This window comes from Paroedura picta, chromosome 3, assembly GCF_049243985.1.
Source record: "Paroedura picta isolate Pp20150507F chromosome 3, Ppicta_v3.0, whole genome shotgun sequence".
Lineage (NCBI taxonomy): Eukaryota > Metazoa > Chordata > Lepidosauria > Squamata > Gekkonidae > Paroedura > Paroedura picta.
Window position 1 is genome coordinate 12937067 of NC_135371.1, and position 16708 is coordinate 12953774.

At 47.6% G+C, this 16708-nt stretch overlaps 1 protein-coding gene across 2 annotated transcripts; it reads right to left on the reverse strand.

The window, feature by feature from the left end:
* Positions 1–2666: 2666 nt before the first annotated feature.
* On the reverse strand, positions 2667–16632 carry LOC143831559 (uncharacterized). 2 transcript variants are annotated; one of them, XM_077324640.1, is made up of 6 exons: positions 16450–16629; positions 13323–14823; positions 10316–10479; positions 6493–7915; positions 4938–5101; positions 2667–2984 (listed from the first exon to the last, which is right to left on the reverse strand). In XM_077324640.1, the coding sequence occupies exons 2-6, from the start codon at positions 14813–14815 to the stop codon at positions 2881–2883; spliced, it is 3348 nt and encodes a 1115-aa protein (XP_077180755.1). In that variant the 5' UTR covers positions 14816–14823; positions 16450–16629; the 3' UTR covers positions 2667–2880. The 2 variants fall into 2 exon arrangements, with proteins under 2 accessions (XP_077180755.1, XP_077180754.1); XM_077324639.1 differs by lacking the exon at positions 2667–2984 and adding an exon at positions 3029–4377 and having other exon boundaries at positions 16450–16632.
* Between the last annotated feature and the right edge of the window lie 76 nt (positions 16633–16708).

Here is a 16708-nt window from a genome sequence, read left to right on the forward strand (position 1 = left end):
TCCAGGTTTGAAGTCCGCACTCCTAACCACTACACCAAACTGGCTCTCGATATACCGCCCTCTCCGAGGGCTATAGATGTAAAATCACACACAATTCAAGAATGCTGCATTACTCAGAGTGCCAGGGTCATTTGGAACATGAAACTCCTGAGTTTTAACAAAGTGCTTGGATTTCTCACTCACTGTAGCTCTTAGTATCCCATTCTCTTACAAATGTTAATTGTTTCAGGGAGGCCTTTGTACGTTCCAGTTGGCCCTGCTTATCTCATTTCAGATTTGGTTTTACTCCTATTTTATAAAGAGTTGTGAAAAATCTGTACCCATTCTGACTGAACTGATTACTCTTTGGATAGGATCTCTTTATACCCCCCCACACACACACCTATTTGACACCAATATAAGTAAATTACATGGGCCCAATGTATGGACCAGGGGTAGTCAAACTGCGGCCCTCCAGATGTCCATGGACTACAATTCCAGGAGCCCCTGCCAGGCAGGGGCTTCTGGGAATTGTAGTCCACGGACATCTGGAGGGCCGCAGTTTGACTACCCCTGGTATGTACTCTTGATGCTTCCTGTGAAGTGAGTCCTGACTCAGAAAAGCTTATGGCAGGGTAACTTTTGAGGGCTTTCCGCACCGGGATCCTTGTAGCAAATTGTTTGCTGAACGAAAAATCGCCATTTAAAATAGTGGAATTCGTCATTATGCATACCTGACTTTGTAGTGGAATCCAGTTGCGTTTCCATCGTTTTCCACAAGCTTCCGGTCTCAGCAAAAATCGCTATTGCCGAGCTCGTCCCGCCCCTGGCCATCAAGCAGCCAATGGGCAGCCGTTAGCATGCTCCCAAACAGCCCCTTTCCCTTTAAGAAAGGTTTTTTTTTTTAAACACACCCATTGCAACAAATATGTGTTGATTCGTTGCAACGGAGAGACCCATCCAGCTGGCAGGTGTGTTTGAGCTGTCGTTTCATCGTTGCCACGCTCCCCTGAGTGAAAAAAAAAATCCCCCCCCCTCACGGGCCCGATTTTCAGCCGAAAACAGTGTAAAAAATAAAGGGAAAATACATCAGCAAACGGGCTTCTCTGTTGTTTGTGCTTTAGTGACTAAACAGCTCTGGGGAGGGACTGAAGCCGGGGAAGCCTCTAAACAGAGGCTCACTCGGAGAAAAAAAAATGGCGATCGCTTCGCCGGAAGATCAGAGGAGAGAGCCAGGGGGAGGGACTTTGTAGAAACCACAACAATGGTAACGCACAGAACTTTCCCGCTAGTGTTGCAGATTGGTTGCAGGAGTGTAGCGCTTTCCGGAGGGTGAATCCACTTTTGGGGATTTCCCTGAAAGCGCTACAACGAAGCGCTTTTTGCGGATCAGTTTCAGGTGTGTGGCAGATTGTCTATGACGTTGTGCATAACGGCAAATCAGTAGCAATTTCAATTGGCAACCATTGTGCGATTTTGAAGGCGTGCGAAAAGCCCCTTGTTATACCCCTGGACGTCTCTTCAAAATATTGTTTGTATCATAGAGCCACCTAGCGGCCACATGAGAAACTGCCTGGAGAAAAGGAGGTTGAGAGGGGACATGATAGCCCTCTTTAAGTATTTGAAAGGTTGTCACTTGGAGGAGGGCAGGACGCTGTTTCTGTTGGCTGCAGAGGAGAGGACACGCAGTAATGGGTTTAAACTTCAAGTACAACGATATAGGCTAGATATCAGGAAAAAGATTTTTCACAGTCAGAGTAGTTCAGCAGTGGAATAGGCTGCCTAAGGAGGTGGTGAGCTCCCCCTCACTGGCAGTCTTCAAGCAAAGGTTGGATGCACACTTTTCTTGGATGCTTTAGGATGCTTAGGGCTGATCCTGCATTGAGCAGGGGGTTGGACTAGATGGCCTGTATGGCCCCTTTCAACTCTATGATTCTATGATTCTATGATCACATCTCAATATACTGAAAAATTCCCTGGTTATATTTCCAGCTTCCAGAATTCTTGCAGATATCTCCAGCAATGGAACAAAAATGTATTTTTAGCTCGTCTCATTTGCAAGGCTCACCTTGCTGCTTTTAATTGGGTCTCATGGAAAACTTCCCATAAAAAACTTGTACCATCATGGGAAATTGAGATAGTCGATAAGAAACAATGACAAGCAGGAAGCTGTGCTTAGGGTTACCAAACTGAAGGTGGGATCTTAGGCTCTCTTGGAATTACAGCTGATCTCCAGACTGTAAAGATCAGGTCTCCTAGAGAAAATGGCAGCTTTTGGCCCTGGACTCAGTGACATTATATTCCAGCTGAGCTGCCTCCCATCCCCTGACTCCACCCTCCCTAGACTCACGCCCTAAATCTACAAGAAGTTCACAAGTTGCAGTTGGCCGTCCTAGCTGTGCTAAATTGCCCTCTGAGATCATAATACATGTGTTTCTTGCCTCCAAAACGGGATTCCATTCTAGGGTTTTACTGTGTTTATCCCCAGTTTGTTGAAACACTCAGATTTAGATGTCACAACACAGAGTTGTTAAATCTAGAGATTTCCTCAGCCAGGAAGTCCTCATTTTCTCTTCTCCAAATGCTTTCTCAACAAAATCCAGGGTGTGTTGACAGAGCTGCTCAGTCTTCTCATCAAATCAGAGGCAAGATGTGCATGAAACAAAGGGACACTGACACAGGAGAGCTCAGGAGTTTAAGTAAATTTAGTCAATAAAAGAAAATTTGATTGTGCCTGAGAAGAATGCGAAAGGAAGCTGCTTACTGGATTTCACATCTTAAATGTTACATGTTTTAATGTTTTAAAATTAGACAACAGAAACTAATATAAGCAAAAGCATGAAGGTATAAACTTTTATTTCCTTTGTTGTCCACCGCTTCTGTAGACTCCTTCCTCCCCGTTCATACCGTCCCCTTTCTCCATCCATGTGTATCTTCCTGATTACATATTCCTGGCTTCTCATCACCTTCTGGACTGGTTGGAACACAATAATCCGAAGGGTGTTCTGTGACAAGAAAGAAAGCCCAGAAAACGAATCTTCCACTGAATAAGACCCGATAAACCAGAAACAAAAGTATTATCATGTGGCCACCCGAACTAGGGTTGTCAGTTTGGTCACCAGCAAGGGATAGTTTTTTTTAGGGGAGGGGGGCAATCAAGGTTGGAAAACTCATGGAGATTTAGGGATGGAACCTAGGAAGAAGAGGGACCTCAGTGGGGTGGGATGACCCAGCAGGGGATATGAGTAAAGGGCCTAGTCTGCACGCAAGAGATAATGCATTTTCCGTGCACTTTAGAAGTAGATTTTCCTGTTCCGCACAGGAAAATCCAGCCGCGAAAGCACTTTGAAAGTGCATAATCTATTGCATACAGACTAGGCCTAGGTCCAACAAAAAAGGTGTCACCAGGAAAGTTCTCTTTCTTTTTTCAGAATTCTGTTATTAATTTATAAGGGGAAAGAAAGAAAAAAAGATGGTTGCATCATAAATCTTACCTATACAAATTATCTATCAGATGCTAAGAAAACGTCCCAGCATTCATGAAATTATTCTGGTGGTCTTACTTCATAAGTAAGGGAAATAATGCATTGAAGTGAATAGCAAGGGTTGTGGCTTTGTGCCCTTGCCAACTATTGGTCGTCAGGGCCAAAAAGAAAGGCGGGGCTCTCTGTTTTTACCCCCCAAAGGGAGGAAGGGGCTCCACAGTGATGGGTCTGAACTTTCGTTCAGTTTCTCTTGTAGAATGACAGACAAGAAGTTGACAGCAAACCCTGGGAAATCTCTCCTGCACACACACCCCTGAGTGAATTTGTGATGAAGATATTGTAAAACATCTGCCCAAGACACTGCTGAGCAAAAGAAACAATGAATTGTGTGGTCGAAGAAAGGGTAAATAAAAAGTCTCCTTATTGTGTTTCCTTTAAACCATGATGAAAGTTGATGTTGAAAGCTGGGCAGAGCTGAACAAGGTGTCAGTATACCCTTGTTTCAAATATATTTCCTCAGTAGCAAAAGCTAAAAAATGAAAAGTAAGATAACAAAGTACAAAATAGGAGTCCCAAGTTACAGTTTCCCAGAAGGGATGATGAATAAATGAGACTATAAAGCATAAAATTTGTTTAAAAAAGAACAGCTCTAAGTCCTCTGAAAGGGGCGTGTTGGGATTGAATGCTTCAGCCCCAGGCATCCCAGAAAGTATTATTTGGGGGCATGAATTGCCAAAGTTGGTGGCTTCAAAGATATGACTCCATGGCTGATGGGGAACAGGCTTCTGGAGACGCAATTTCCCCACAGGAGGTTCTGCGTAGGGGATGCCCAGATAGGCTGTGACTGTTCCTGAGCCAGCTGGGAGATGCTTCCCCCGGATAGGGCCACTGCTGGTGACCACTACAGTTTCATCTTCAGCAGAAAAAAAACAACAACAGCTCTAAGAAGGAACCAAGCTCAAAATGGCTGTTTTAGCTTGTCCTTCTCTAATCAAAGACTGGAGGGAAATAGCACAAGTGGAGATTGACCAAAATAACATAATATTATATGTTACCAGTATACATATTGCCGAAGCAGTTTGGTTTAAGGGAACCAGCGTCTCTCCATCCACTCACTGATTTAAGCAAAAGAGCTGAGAAGAGCTCGGAATTGCCAAGAGTCAGACTCAACTGAATGGCTAAAATTATCATTGTTTTGTGTCCTGGTTCATGGCCATACCTAGTGGAGGTGCAGACAAAGGGAACCAAGACTATTCCTGCACCTTCCCCTGACACACTTCCGGCACAGCCCAATTTGGGTGCAGGAACTATATTGAAAGGACTCAGTTACTATCCTAAGCAGTTCCAGAATGGCCATAATGTGATTTTATTTCTAGGCTGACCAAGATTCCAACCGAATCACCGTTTATGGGGGAATGTCTACCTCAGGGAAAGGCTTTGGGTCTCCCTCCCACTTTGAGGGCCTCAACTCACTTGGCCTCGATGCCTCTGATAGGTGTGCGCTCCACAAGCCACAGTGCCGGGCGGGGGAGGGCGTCATGACTTGAGGCGGCTCTGTGCTGATGCGGAAGAAGTTCTCCTCTTCAGGGTCATAGAGCGGCCATGTTTTCTCACCAACATCTGACGGGGTGGGATTGCTGGACAGGAGGCAAAAATGGCATGATCTATGAAGTCAGAGATCTGCATGAGGTACACAGTATATGTTTGGTTATGTAGTTATTAATTTACTGACTTCATCTGTCTCACTGAAATTCAAGATGGATTACAGTGTTAAAGACAATACAGTTAGTAAAAAATAAAGCTCGGTAAGGTCCTTGTGACATATTCAATTCCTATTTGTAATCAGAGTAGCGATTTAACATTAGTTAGAGGTTTTGGTCAGGGTTAGCCAACCTTTTGATTCCTAACAAATCCTGATTCTATCATGAAACTTGGTGATTTAAGGACAGACTCTCTGGTCCATTCCGCACGACTTCAATGTTGCAAAAGGCTTCCAAATTGTAAACACCACTAATTTGCAGTTATGCACGACGTCGCACACAATCCGCCACACTCCTGAAACAGTCCCGCAAAAAGCACTTCGTTGTAGCGATTAAAGGGAAATCCAGAACAGTGGATTCACCCTCCGAAAAGCGCTAAACAATCTGCAACAGTAGCAAAAAAGACCTGTGTGTTCCCATTGTTGCGGTTCCAGCCAAATCCCTCCCCCTGGCTCTCTCATCCGAACTTCCGGTGAAGTGATCGCCATTTGTTTTTTCTCGGAGCAAGCAGAAAGCAACGAACCAGTGAGCCTTCATTCACCCAGCGAGGCTTCTCCGGCTACAGTCCCTCCACAGAAGTGCTTTAAAGCTCCCCTAAGTCCCACAACACGGCCCCGTTTGCAAGTTCCCTTTATTTTCGGCCGAAAATCGTGCCCGTGCACGGGGGGGGGTTCTTTTCACTCGGGGGAGCGTGGCAACAATGAATCGCCAGCTCACACGCCAGCTGCCAGCTAGATGGGTCTCTACGTTAGGAGGAATCAAGGAATTAAGTCATATTCGTTGCAATGTGTGTTTTTCTTTTTTTTTTTAAACCTGTTCTTAAAGGGAAAGGGCTTTTCGGGAGCATGATAATGGCCACCCATTGGCTGTTCGTTTGATTGATGGCCAGGGGCGGGAGAAAGCACAGAAAAAAATCGCTTCCTTTCTAACGATTTTTGGCGAGACCGGAAACCTGTGGGAAACGATTGAAACGCTACTGGATTCCACTACAAAGGCAGGTATGCGGAACGCCAAGATTGCACTATTAAAAATAGCGTTTCCGCTATCAGGAACCAATTGGCAACATTGGTCCTTGTGCGGAATGGGCCTCTCTCTCTCCCTCTCCCTCCCTTTCTCTCTCTCTCTCTCTCTCTCTGTGTATCAACATATCTTACATGGCTGTTGGTTGATTTAAGTAGACTTAAGCCTCATGGCAGAAAGGTAAGATAATGTACTAACTAATAAGAAGAAACTTCTCCAATAAACAAGGAAGTGAACAGTTCTCTTACCCGCTTCTGGCAAAGTCTGCCCAGTATTGCATCATTTGGCTGATTAGCTCTAACTCAGCCTCCGTACATGTTCTATTGGTTCCTAGTAATGCTGTCAGAGTTCCAAAAAGGTACGGGACCTCAGAACCATGGGCTGACCCCATCCATTCAGGAAAAATGGAGCCCTTGGTGTGATGGGTGAAGGTGTAAGCATACACAGGGATTCCATTCTTTGCAGTCTCTGTGGCAATTCTGTTTGATGGACATACAATGTAGTAGTCACCCCAGGCCTGGGATAGGGCAGAACGATTCTGTGCTGGGCCTTCTGGCTCTGCTTTGCTGTACGTCAGAGCAATGGACTGGATGACGTCTTCTGTTGCATTGGGTATAGTTGCGTTCAGATGCATCAAAAGCTCTTCCCAGGTCAAAAGGCTTTCACTGAATGTATGTGAGGAAGAAACAGCAAGGTAGACAAAGATGGACCCTTCGTCAGAGGTGGTGCCAATCATAATAGGCTTAGACTGAAAGTCCCTGGATTCCACAAGTTTTTGGGGGTCATCGGGAAGGAAATCTCCATCTGTTGTCGGTACGAAGGGAAGGTTCAGAACGGTTTTGGGATTCACAACGAGAAACATGTATGTTTGAAAATCTTCCATTTTCTTTTCCTGCAAGCAGCTGACTATAGCAGTGTTGTCACCCTCTGTACAGCCCATCATCCCAGCCAGGGACAAGGCCCTCCTCTTTGCCTCCTCAGGGCTCACCCAGGCCCAGGGAGCGGTGGCCGTTCCACTCTGCAGCACAGCACGGGCAAAGAGTGGCTGACTCCCCGGGGAGAGGAGGTGATAGCTGACGGACGCTCCTCCAGCACTTTCGCCAAAAATGGTTATCCGAGTGGGGTCTCCTCCGAAGGCAGCTGCATTCTCCCTCACCCATCTTAGGGCCAACTGCTGGTCCCAAAGGCCCATGTTTCCGGGGCAAGCTGGTGGTAATGAAAGGAAGCCTAGAGCTCCCAGGCGGTAATTCATGGAGACCACAAGGACATTCTGGGTAGAAGCCAGGAATGCTCCATCATATATAGCCAGGGAAGCTGTGCCAAGATAAAACCCACCACCATGGATCCAGACCAGGACCGCAGCTGGAATGGAGGGCCGTGGATGGGGCACCCAGACATTGAGGAAGAGACAGTCCTCTGAAAGGGGCGTGTTGGGATTGAATGCTTCCGCCCCAGGCATCCCAGAAAGTATTATTTGGGGGCATGAATTGCCAAAGTTGGTGGCTTCCAGGATATGACTCCATGGCTGATGGGGAACAGGCTTCTGGAGACGCAATTTCCCCACAGGAGGTTCTGCGTAGGGGATGCCCAGATAGGCTGTGACTGTTCCTGAGCCAGCTGGGAGATGCTTCCCCCGGATACGGCCACTGCTGGTGACCACTACAGTTGCATCTTCAGCAGAAAAAAAAAACAACAGCTCTAAGAAGGAACCAAGCTCAAAATGGCTGTTATAGCTTGTCTTTCTCTAATCAAAGACTGGAGGGAAATAGTACAAGTGGAGATTGATCAAAATAACATAATATTACATGTTACCAGTATACATATTGCTGAAGCAGTTTGGTTTAAGGGAACCAGGGTCTCTCCATCTGCTCACTGATTTAAGCAAAAGAGCTGAGAAGAGCTCAGAATTGCCAAGAGTCAGACTTGACTGAATGGCTAACATTATCATTGTTTTGTGTCCTGGTTCATGGCCATACCTAGTGGAGGTACGGGCAGATGAAACAGACTAATCCTGCACCTTCCCCTGACAAGCGTCTGGTATAAGGTGACCAGACGTCCCACCTTTGGTGACCAGACGTCCCACCTCTGCCCCGCATCCCGCAACATTCTCCAGATGTCCCAATTTTTATTATTAATTTTTTTTAATTATTTTTTTGGGGGGCTGCACGGAGCCCAGCAGGCGGGCCAGGCTCAGGAGCCCCCCGTGCAGGTGCCTGGGCTCCGGGGTGGGGCTTGTGTGGTGCCCCCATGTTTGCCAGCTGCGAAGACGGGCTGGTGATGGTGGCGGCCACGGGGCCCTGGAGGCGCAAGGCAAGGTGGGGCAGCAGTGCGAGGCAAAGCAGAGGGCCGCTACGGTGACCATGGGCTGCTGCGGGGCACTTCCTGGCTTCCTCCTGCTGCTGCCTTCTCTGCTCAGGGGCCGCGCAGAGAAGCTGGGTGAGTGGGAGGTGAAGCCACCACGGCCTGTTCAAACTGCTGCCTGGCAAAGTTTGCTGATCCATGCGCCCAGGAGAGAGCTGGGCGGAGGGTGGGCGAGGCTGCTGGAGGTGGAACAGCTCTTTGGTGGCAGAGGGGAGCTTTCTGTGTGGCCACATGATCTTGCAGGTCCTCCTCGTCCTTTCAGTCAGAAGCTACCAAAAGAGGGGCGCCCACCCAAATTTTAGGCGGCAAGGAGGGAGGTATCTGGCACATTGGAGCGGGGAGGGAAATCCATAAAGGCCCCTACTTGTGGGAGGGGGGGAAGGTGCGATTTAGCCGCACACATGTCTATATTCTTAAAAGAATCACGGCCTGTTCCTTGGAGGGAAGGGATTTCTGCAGTTGGATCGCAGGGGATTTGAGGAGGAAGTCTTCGGTCGAGAGGAAAATCAGGCAGGAATTGATTGATTGTGGACATGGAGGGGGGGGGAGGAGGGAAACATAAAAGGAAAGGGGCGTGGATTAAGATTTGAGCGGGAACAACAAATCCGGGAGGGAAATCAGACAAGAACCACTGGTTACACAGAAAAAAAGGAGGGAATACAACTAGGGAGGGGGAGGGCTAAGATTTGGGTGGGAATAATAATTAAAGCATGTGGGGGGAGGGAATCAGGCAGGTATCTATTGATTGAATGCACACACACAAAAAGGGAGAAGTATAGAGGGAAGTGAATGAAGACTTGAATGGGAATAACAACCTGAGAGGGAAGTTAATTATAAGAGAACCATTGGTGCACAAGAAAAAAAAATAGGAGGGAATATAAGAAAAGGAGGGAATACAACTAGAAAGAAGGAGGGATTATATTCACTGAGGGGAAAAAAGGAAAACATAATAAAGGAGAGAGGAGGATAAAGACTTGGATGAGGACAATAACTGAAGAGGGAGGGAAAATCAGGAAGGAAATCAGGCAGGAATTCATTGATTCTATGCACGGGCAGAAAAGGAGGGGAGCGAAAAATAAATAAACAGAGGGAGGAGGATAAAGATTTGGACAGGAACAATATAACCCACAAAAGAAAACCCTTACCAACCCACAAAAACACCCACAAACCCTTATCAACCCACAACGTTCCCTAATCAATTCATTCACCACTAACTGATTGCTCCCTTACCCGTCCTGATCTAACCCCTCATTAATTCAAATACCTACCCAGTTACACCCTAATTAATTTAAATACTTACCTAACAAATTCCAATTGTGATTATGCCCCCTATCCAACCTGTCCTACCCATAATTAATTAGGGATGATTCCAGAACTCCAGGCCATGGCTGGAGGTTGGCAACTCCCTGGTGTATCCAAGCAGTGCAGGCCTTAGGTGACTCCGGACCTCCAGGCCTAATCTCGAGGTTGTCAACCCCCCGGTCAGTGTTGTCCCTCTTTGCCAATCTTGAAATCTGGTCACCTTATTCTGGCACAGCCCAATTTTGGTGCAGGAACTATAATGGAAGGGCTCAGTTATTACCCTAAGCATTTCCAGAATGGCCATAATGTGATTTCGTTTCTAGGCTGACCCAACCACAGTTTATGGGGGAATGTCTACCTCAGGGAAAGGCTTTGGGTCTCCCTCCCACTTTGAGGGCCTCAACTCACTTGGCCTCGATGCCTCTGATAGGTGTGCGCTCCACAAGCCACAGTGCCGGGCGGGGGAGGGCGTCATGACTTGAGGCGGCTCTGTGCTGATGCGGAAGAAGTTCTGCTCCTCAGGGTCATAGAGCGGCCATGTTTTCTCACCAACATCTGACGGGGTGGGATTGCTGGTCAGGAGGCAAAAATGTCATGATCTATGAAGTCAGAGATCTGCATGAGGTACACAGTATATGTTTGGTTTAAGGTGACCAGATTGTCCCGCTTTTGGAGGGACATCTGGGGGCACCTGGCAAATTGTACTTACCGTATGTTGAAAGTAAAGAATATATATTACAATACTATTTTTGCGTTCAGTGCATTCTAAAATATTTGTTGCTCAATATAGACCAAATTTTAATCAAAAAACACCCCCCCCCCCTCGGTCAATGGTGTCCCGCTTTACCAATGTTGAAATCTGGTCACCTTTGTTTGGTTATACAGTTATTAATTTACTAAGTTCATCAGTCTCATGGAAATTCAAGATGGATCACAGTGTTAAGAACAATACAATTAGTAAAATATATACCTTGGTAAGGTCCTTGTAACATATTCAGTTCCCATTTATAATCAGAGTAGCGAGTTAACATTAGTCAGAGCTTTTGGTTAGGGTTAACCAACCTTTTGATTCCTAACAAATCCTGATTCTGACATGAAACTTGGTGATCATACTCTCTCTCTCTCTCTCTCTCTCTCTCTCTCTCTCTCCCTGTGTGCATCAACATATCATACAGGATTGTTAGTTGAATGAAGTAGATGCTGACTTAAGCCCCATGGAAGAAAGGTAAGATAATGTACTAATTAATAAGAAGAAACATCTTTAACCGCTCCTGCTGTTAAATAAAAGGGTAAGGCCACCTGGGGAGGAGTTAGGGCAGGCCCTGTCAAGGATAAAAACTCAGAGAGCTCAATCAGGAGCTGCGACGCAGATCCTGATTGGGCCCTCCGAGTGTCCATCCAGTGCCAAGCAGCCAATGGGGAGGCGCGCGAAGTGTCTTCCTATTGGCCCCTCACCAGGACAGACCAAAATTCCATTCACCCAGCCCAGTCTGGCTGCCAGTCTGCTCCTGACCACCGCAGGGAGAGGAGGTCAGCAGGGCTGCCAAGGGGGATGAGAACAGAGGCTTGGACAGGCTGCACCAGCCCTTTTCGCCCCAAGGCTGTCCTAACTGCCATGTCCAACTGCAAATTGCCTCAGAACCCTGACAGAGCTGGCAGGAGGCTGCAGAGTGCTCCCCCTCCCCCCTTCAGGCCTGCTGCGAAGGAACATCTGACAGGCCCTGACTGAGGGAAGGAGGCCTTTCCAAGAGCAATGCAGGGGAGACTGAGGGCCTTCCTTTTGAGGGGGGGGGACTTTCCCCTTCTGCCAAACAGTTGCCTGACAGGGAGGCCACAGAAAAGCCCCTTCTCACTTAAAATGCTGCTCTGCCCAGAGGTTAGACACAGCCAAGCCATGTGTCTTTCTTCTTTGCAACTCTCTGCAGATTTGAGGCCACTGCACAGCGTTATTCTGCAGAAGAAGCTGGCTCTTTTGTCTCCTGTTTCATCTGCACAACAACCTGTGCAGTAGGCCTCAAGTCTTTCAATTCAACAACAACCTGTGTGGGAAGCCTTAAATGTTTCTTCTCTACCACAACCCTGTCCAAAGTAGCCCTTTTGCCTGGGGAGCTGATCTTTATACTCTGCAGGTGAGCTGTAATTCCAGGGGCTCTCCAGGCCCCACCTGGAGGTTGGCTACCCCTGGGTTGGAAATATTCCTGGAGGTTTGGAGGTGGGGCTTCAAAATCATACAACTCCTCAGAGTCCAGCCTTCAAATGAGCCATTTTTGCCTGCAGCTGGTAGGGAGTGGTGCAGGAGTGTCCCTCCTGGCCTATGGGTTATGGCCAGCCCTTTCCAGCAACTGTTTGTATTCTGGGGCGCAGACAGGCAGACCAGCATCAGTCCTGTGAGTCTGGAAAGTGCAGGAAGATCTAAATAAATATTTACAGCCTGAAACTGTAAATAGAGGACAAGTAAATGTCTGGAGACACATAGTAATTGAAATGACTTATTGGCCTGGCAAATAACCTTGGCCTGGCAAATTAAAAAAAAACAGTATAAAAAACCTTACTAAGGTCAAGACTGCTGTGCACAGTCTTCCTCTTAGGGTTGCCAGCTTCCCTATGAGGCTCGCTACCCCACCTCCCTCATGTGGAGTCTGCTATGGGGAGAGAAAAGAAAGACAATTGGAAAATGCTTTGAGACACCTGAGGCCTGCTGGGTCACTGCAGCCCATTCCCAGTTCTCTCAGACCTCTCACAACCCCACATACCTCACAGGTTGACTATTGTGGAGAGATGAATGGAAAAGGTGTTTGTAAACCGCTTTGAGACTCCTTTGGGTAGTAAGCAATAGGGTACAAAAATCCATTCTTCTAAGGAGCAACCATGAAAGAAGCATGTGGGCACATAACATTTTACCAACAGTGAAAACATGGGAGACAGAAGGAACAGGGTGGACACCTGTGTACTGTGCCCCCATATGTATTAGGGCAGAGGGGCATTTCGTTGAATGTGGCCTAATTCACACAAGAAGGGAAATGACGCATAACTGGGAGGAATTGGTTGCCATGTAATCTTCCCCTAAGAAGAGTCTCCAGTTTGATTTTCCTTTCACATATCTGAGAACATGGCTCTGGAAAGCTCATCTGTAACCACTATGCCAAAATTCCCAGAGGTCAGTCCTCTCCCACACTCAACGAACATTCCACACCACAGGTTCTTGACACCCATATCTGCACACCCATACCCTCATTTGCCACCATGCCACCACAACCTCCCACTCAACACACACATTCAACCCCATGCCCTTACAGACTGGACAACTCCTCCCCTTCCTCTTCCCACTGCCAAGCTCTAGCGCCCGTTGCATTCTTGGAGACTACAGGCTTTGCCCCTAGTCTACAATAAACAATTAAGTGAACAGTTCTCTTACCCACTTCTGGCAAAGTCTGCCCAATATTGCATCACTTGGGTGATTAGCTCTAACTCAGCCTTCGTATGTGTAACATTGGTTCCTGGTAATACTGTCTGAGTTCCAAAAAGGTACAGGACCTCAGAACCATGGGTTGCCCCCATCCATTCAGGAAAACTGGATTCATTGGTCCGATGGGTGAAGGTGTACGCATACACAGGGATTCCATTCTTTGCAGTCTCTGTGGCAATTCTGTTTGATGGACATACAAAGAAGTAATCACCCCAGGCCTGGGTCAAGGCAGAACGATTCTGTGCTGGGCCCTCTGGTTCTGCTTTGCTGTATGTCAGAGCAATGGACTGGATGACGTCTTCTGTTGCATTGGGTATAGTTGTGTTCAGCTGCATCAAGAGCTCTTCCCAGGTCAAAAGGCTTTCATTGAATTTATGTGAAGAAGGAGCAGTGAGGTAGACAAAGAAGGACCCTTCGTCAGAGGTGGTGCCAACCATAATAGGCTTAGACTGAAAGCGCCTGGACTCCACAAGTTTCTGGGGGTCATCGGGAAGGAAATCTCCATCTGTTGTCGGTACGAAGGGAAGGTTCAGAACGGTTTTGTGATTCACAACGAGAAACATGTATGTTTGAAAATCTTCCATTTTCTTTTCCTGCAAGCAGCTCACTATGGCAGTGTTGTCACCCTCTGTACAGCCCATCATCCCAGCCAGGGACAAGGTCCTCCTCTTTGCCTCCTCAGGGCTCAACCAGGCCCAGGGAGCGGTGGCCGTTCCACTCTGCAGCACAGCACGGGCAAAGAGTGGCTGACTCCCCGGGGAGAGGAGGTGATAGCTGACGGATGCTCCTCCAGCACTTTCGCCAAAAATGGTTATCCGAGTGGGGTCTCCTCCAAAGGCAGCTGCATTCTCCCTCACCCATCTTAGGGCCAATTGCTGGTCCCAAAGGCCCATGTTTCCGGGGCAAGCTGGTGGTAATGAAAGGAAGCCTAGAACTCCCAGGCGGTAATTCATGGAGACCACAAGGACATTCTGGGTAGCAGCCAAGAATGCTCCATCATATATAGCCAGGGAAGCTGTGCCCTGATAAAACCCACCCCCATGGATCCAGACCAGGACCGCAGCTGGTGTGGAGGGCCGGGGATGGGGCACCCAGACATTGAGGAAGAGACAGTCCTCCGAAAGGGGCGTGTTGGCATTGAATGTTTCAGCCTCTGGCATTCCAGAAAGAAATATTTGGGGGCATGAATTGCCAAAGTTGGTGGCTTCAAGGATATGACTCCATGGCTGATGGGAAACAGGCTTCTGGAAACGCAATTTTCCCACAGGGGGTTCTGCATAGGGGATGCCCAGATAGGCTGTGACTGTTCTTGAGCCAGCTGGGAGATGCTTTCCCCGGATAGGGCCACTGCTGGTGACCACTACAGTTTCATCGTCAGCAGAAGACTTGGGTTCCAGAAGGGACAGGACCAGGAAACTCCACCTAAGGAGGAGACTGGTCATTGCAGCACCTGAAAGGGAAGCATCACAGAAGAAACTAAGGGCCATTCTGCACTCGTTCAAAATTGCACAATGGTTGCAAATTGAAATCGCTACTGATTTGCTGTTATGCATAACGTCGTTGACAATCTGCAATATTCCTGAAACCGATCTGCAAAAAGCGCTTCGTTGTAGCACTTTCAGGGAAATCCCAAAAAATGGATTCACACTCCAGAAATCGCTCCACTCTTGCAACCAATCTGCAACACTAGCGGGAAAGTTCTGTGCATTACCATTGTTGTGGTTTCTGCGAAGTCCCTCCCTCTGGCTCTCTCCTCTGATTTTCCAGTGAAGCGATCGCCATTTTTTTTTCTCCGAGCGAGCGGAGATCAACACACCGGCGAGCCTTCGTTTACCCAGCGAGGCTTCCCCAGCTGCAGTCCCTCCCCAGAGCTGTTTTAAGTCACCAAGCACCAAGCAACACACAGCCTCGTTTGCTGGTTTATTTTCCCTTTATTTTTCACTCTATTTTCGGCCGAAAATCGCGCCCGTGCGGGGGGGGTATTTTTTTTCCACTCGGGGGAAGCGTGGCAACGATGAAACGGCAGCTCAAACACCACCTGCTAGCTAGATGGGTCTCTCCATTGCAACGAATCAACGCAGATTCGTTGCAACGTGTGATTTTTTTTTGAAAAACCTTCCTTAAAGGGAAAGGGTCTTTTCGGGAGCATGATAACGGCTGCCCATTGGCCGCTTGACGGCCAGGGGCGGGACAAAGCTCGGCAATATCGCTTCCTAGCTAGTGATTTTTGCCGAGAACGGAAACCTGTGGGAAACAATAGAAACGCAACTGGATTCCACTACAAAGCCAGGTATGCATAACGACAAATTCCACTATTTAAAATGGCAATTTTTCGTTCCGCAACCAATTTACTACATAGATCCTGGTGCGGAATGGCCCTAAAAATACAAGACAGGCTATTTCCCCCATTGCTAACCCTACTCTTGTTTCTGAAGTCCAGATATAAGTTTGAGGAAGAGGAAACTGGCCTGGTCCAAGGATTTGAAGGGCCCATAGTGCCAGAACCAGTGTAAGAGCTTAAGGGCTTGTGGGGCCTTAGCACAGCACAACGGTGCTGTTACTGGTCTTGTAATAACAGCGCAACCTTTCCAGGGATTGACAGCTTTGTTTCGTTATTGTGGTCCACAAACTGCATAACTATAAAGACCCCTGAGGAATCACAGCGTGAAGGTTCCCTAACCACACAACACCATCGGTTCCCTGGAACCGTGGGTCCCATTGCATGTGCTGCATGTGCCTTTAGGATAAACCAGCTCTGATAGGAAGGCCAATATGCTATGTACTTTTGCATCGTGGGTGTTAAGCATAAAAGTTATTTAGGGGATTTTTATGTCCCCTCTTCAGAGTCCTGTATTGGACCCACAGACCTCCTCAGTGAGAAGAAAGAAAACCCAGGAGGTGTACAGAAGCACCAAAGAGTTCTGCAGAAGCAGGAAACCTCTTCCCACAAATATCCACGTGAGGCCAAACAACCTCAGCGTTGTTACAAGGAAGCACATTTTCCCTGACAAGAATCCCTCCCCTCTTCTCTTTCCTACCACTCAATGCAAACAGTCCCTTCAGAAAGCAGACTCACCTTTTTCTTGCCTCCACCAGCAATGGTTTCTCTTCGGCTCTCTGCGTGTCAGTTCACTTGTAACAAATTGAGGGAGTAAGAAACTGGCATTATCCCCAAAGCAATTACCCAACAGGCTCTGGCGTACACAGTGGGAAGGGCCTTTGTGAGATATGCTAGCTGTGGTATTCTTGTGAGGAGGCAATTGAAATGCAGTTTCAAGGGTAAAAGGCCAGTAGGAGAAGGGTGGGGGTGGAGATTTCCTGGAAGGCCCAGAAAA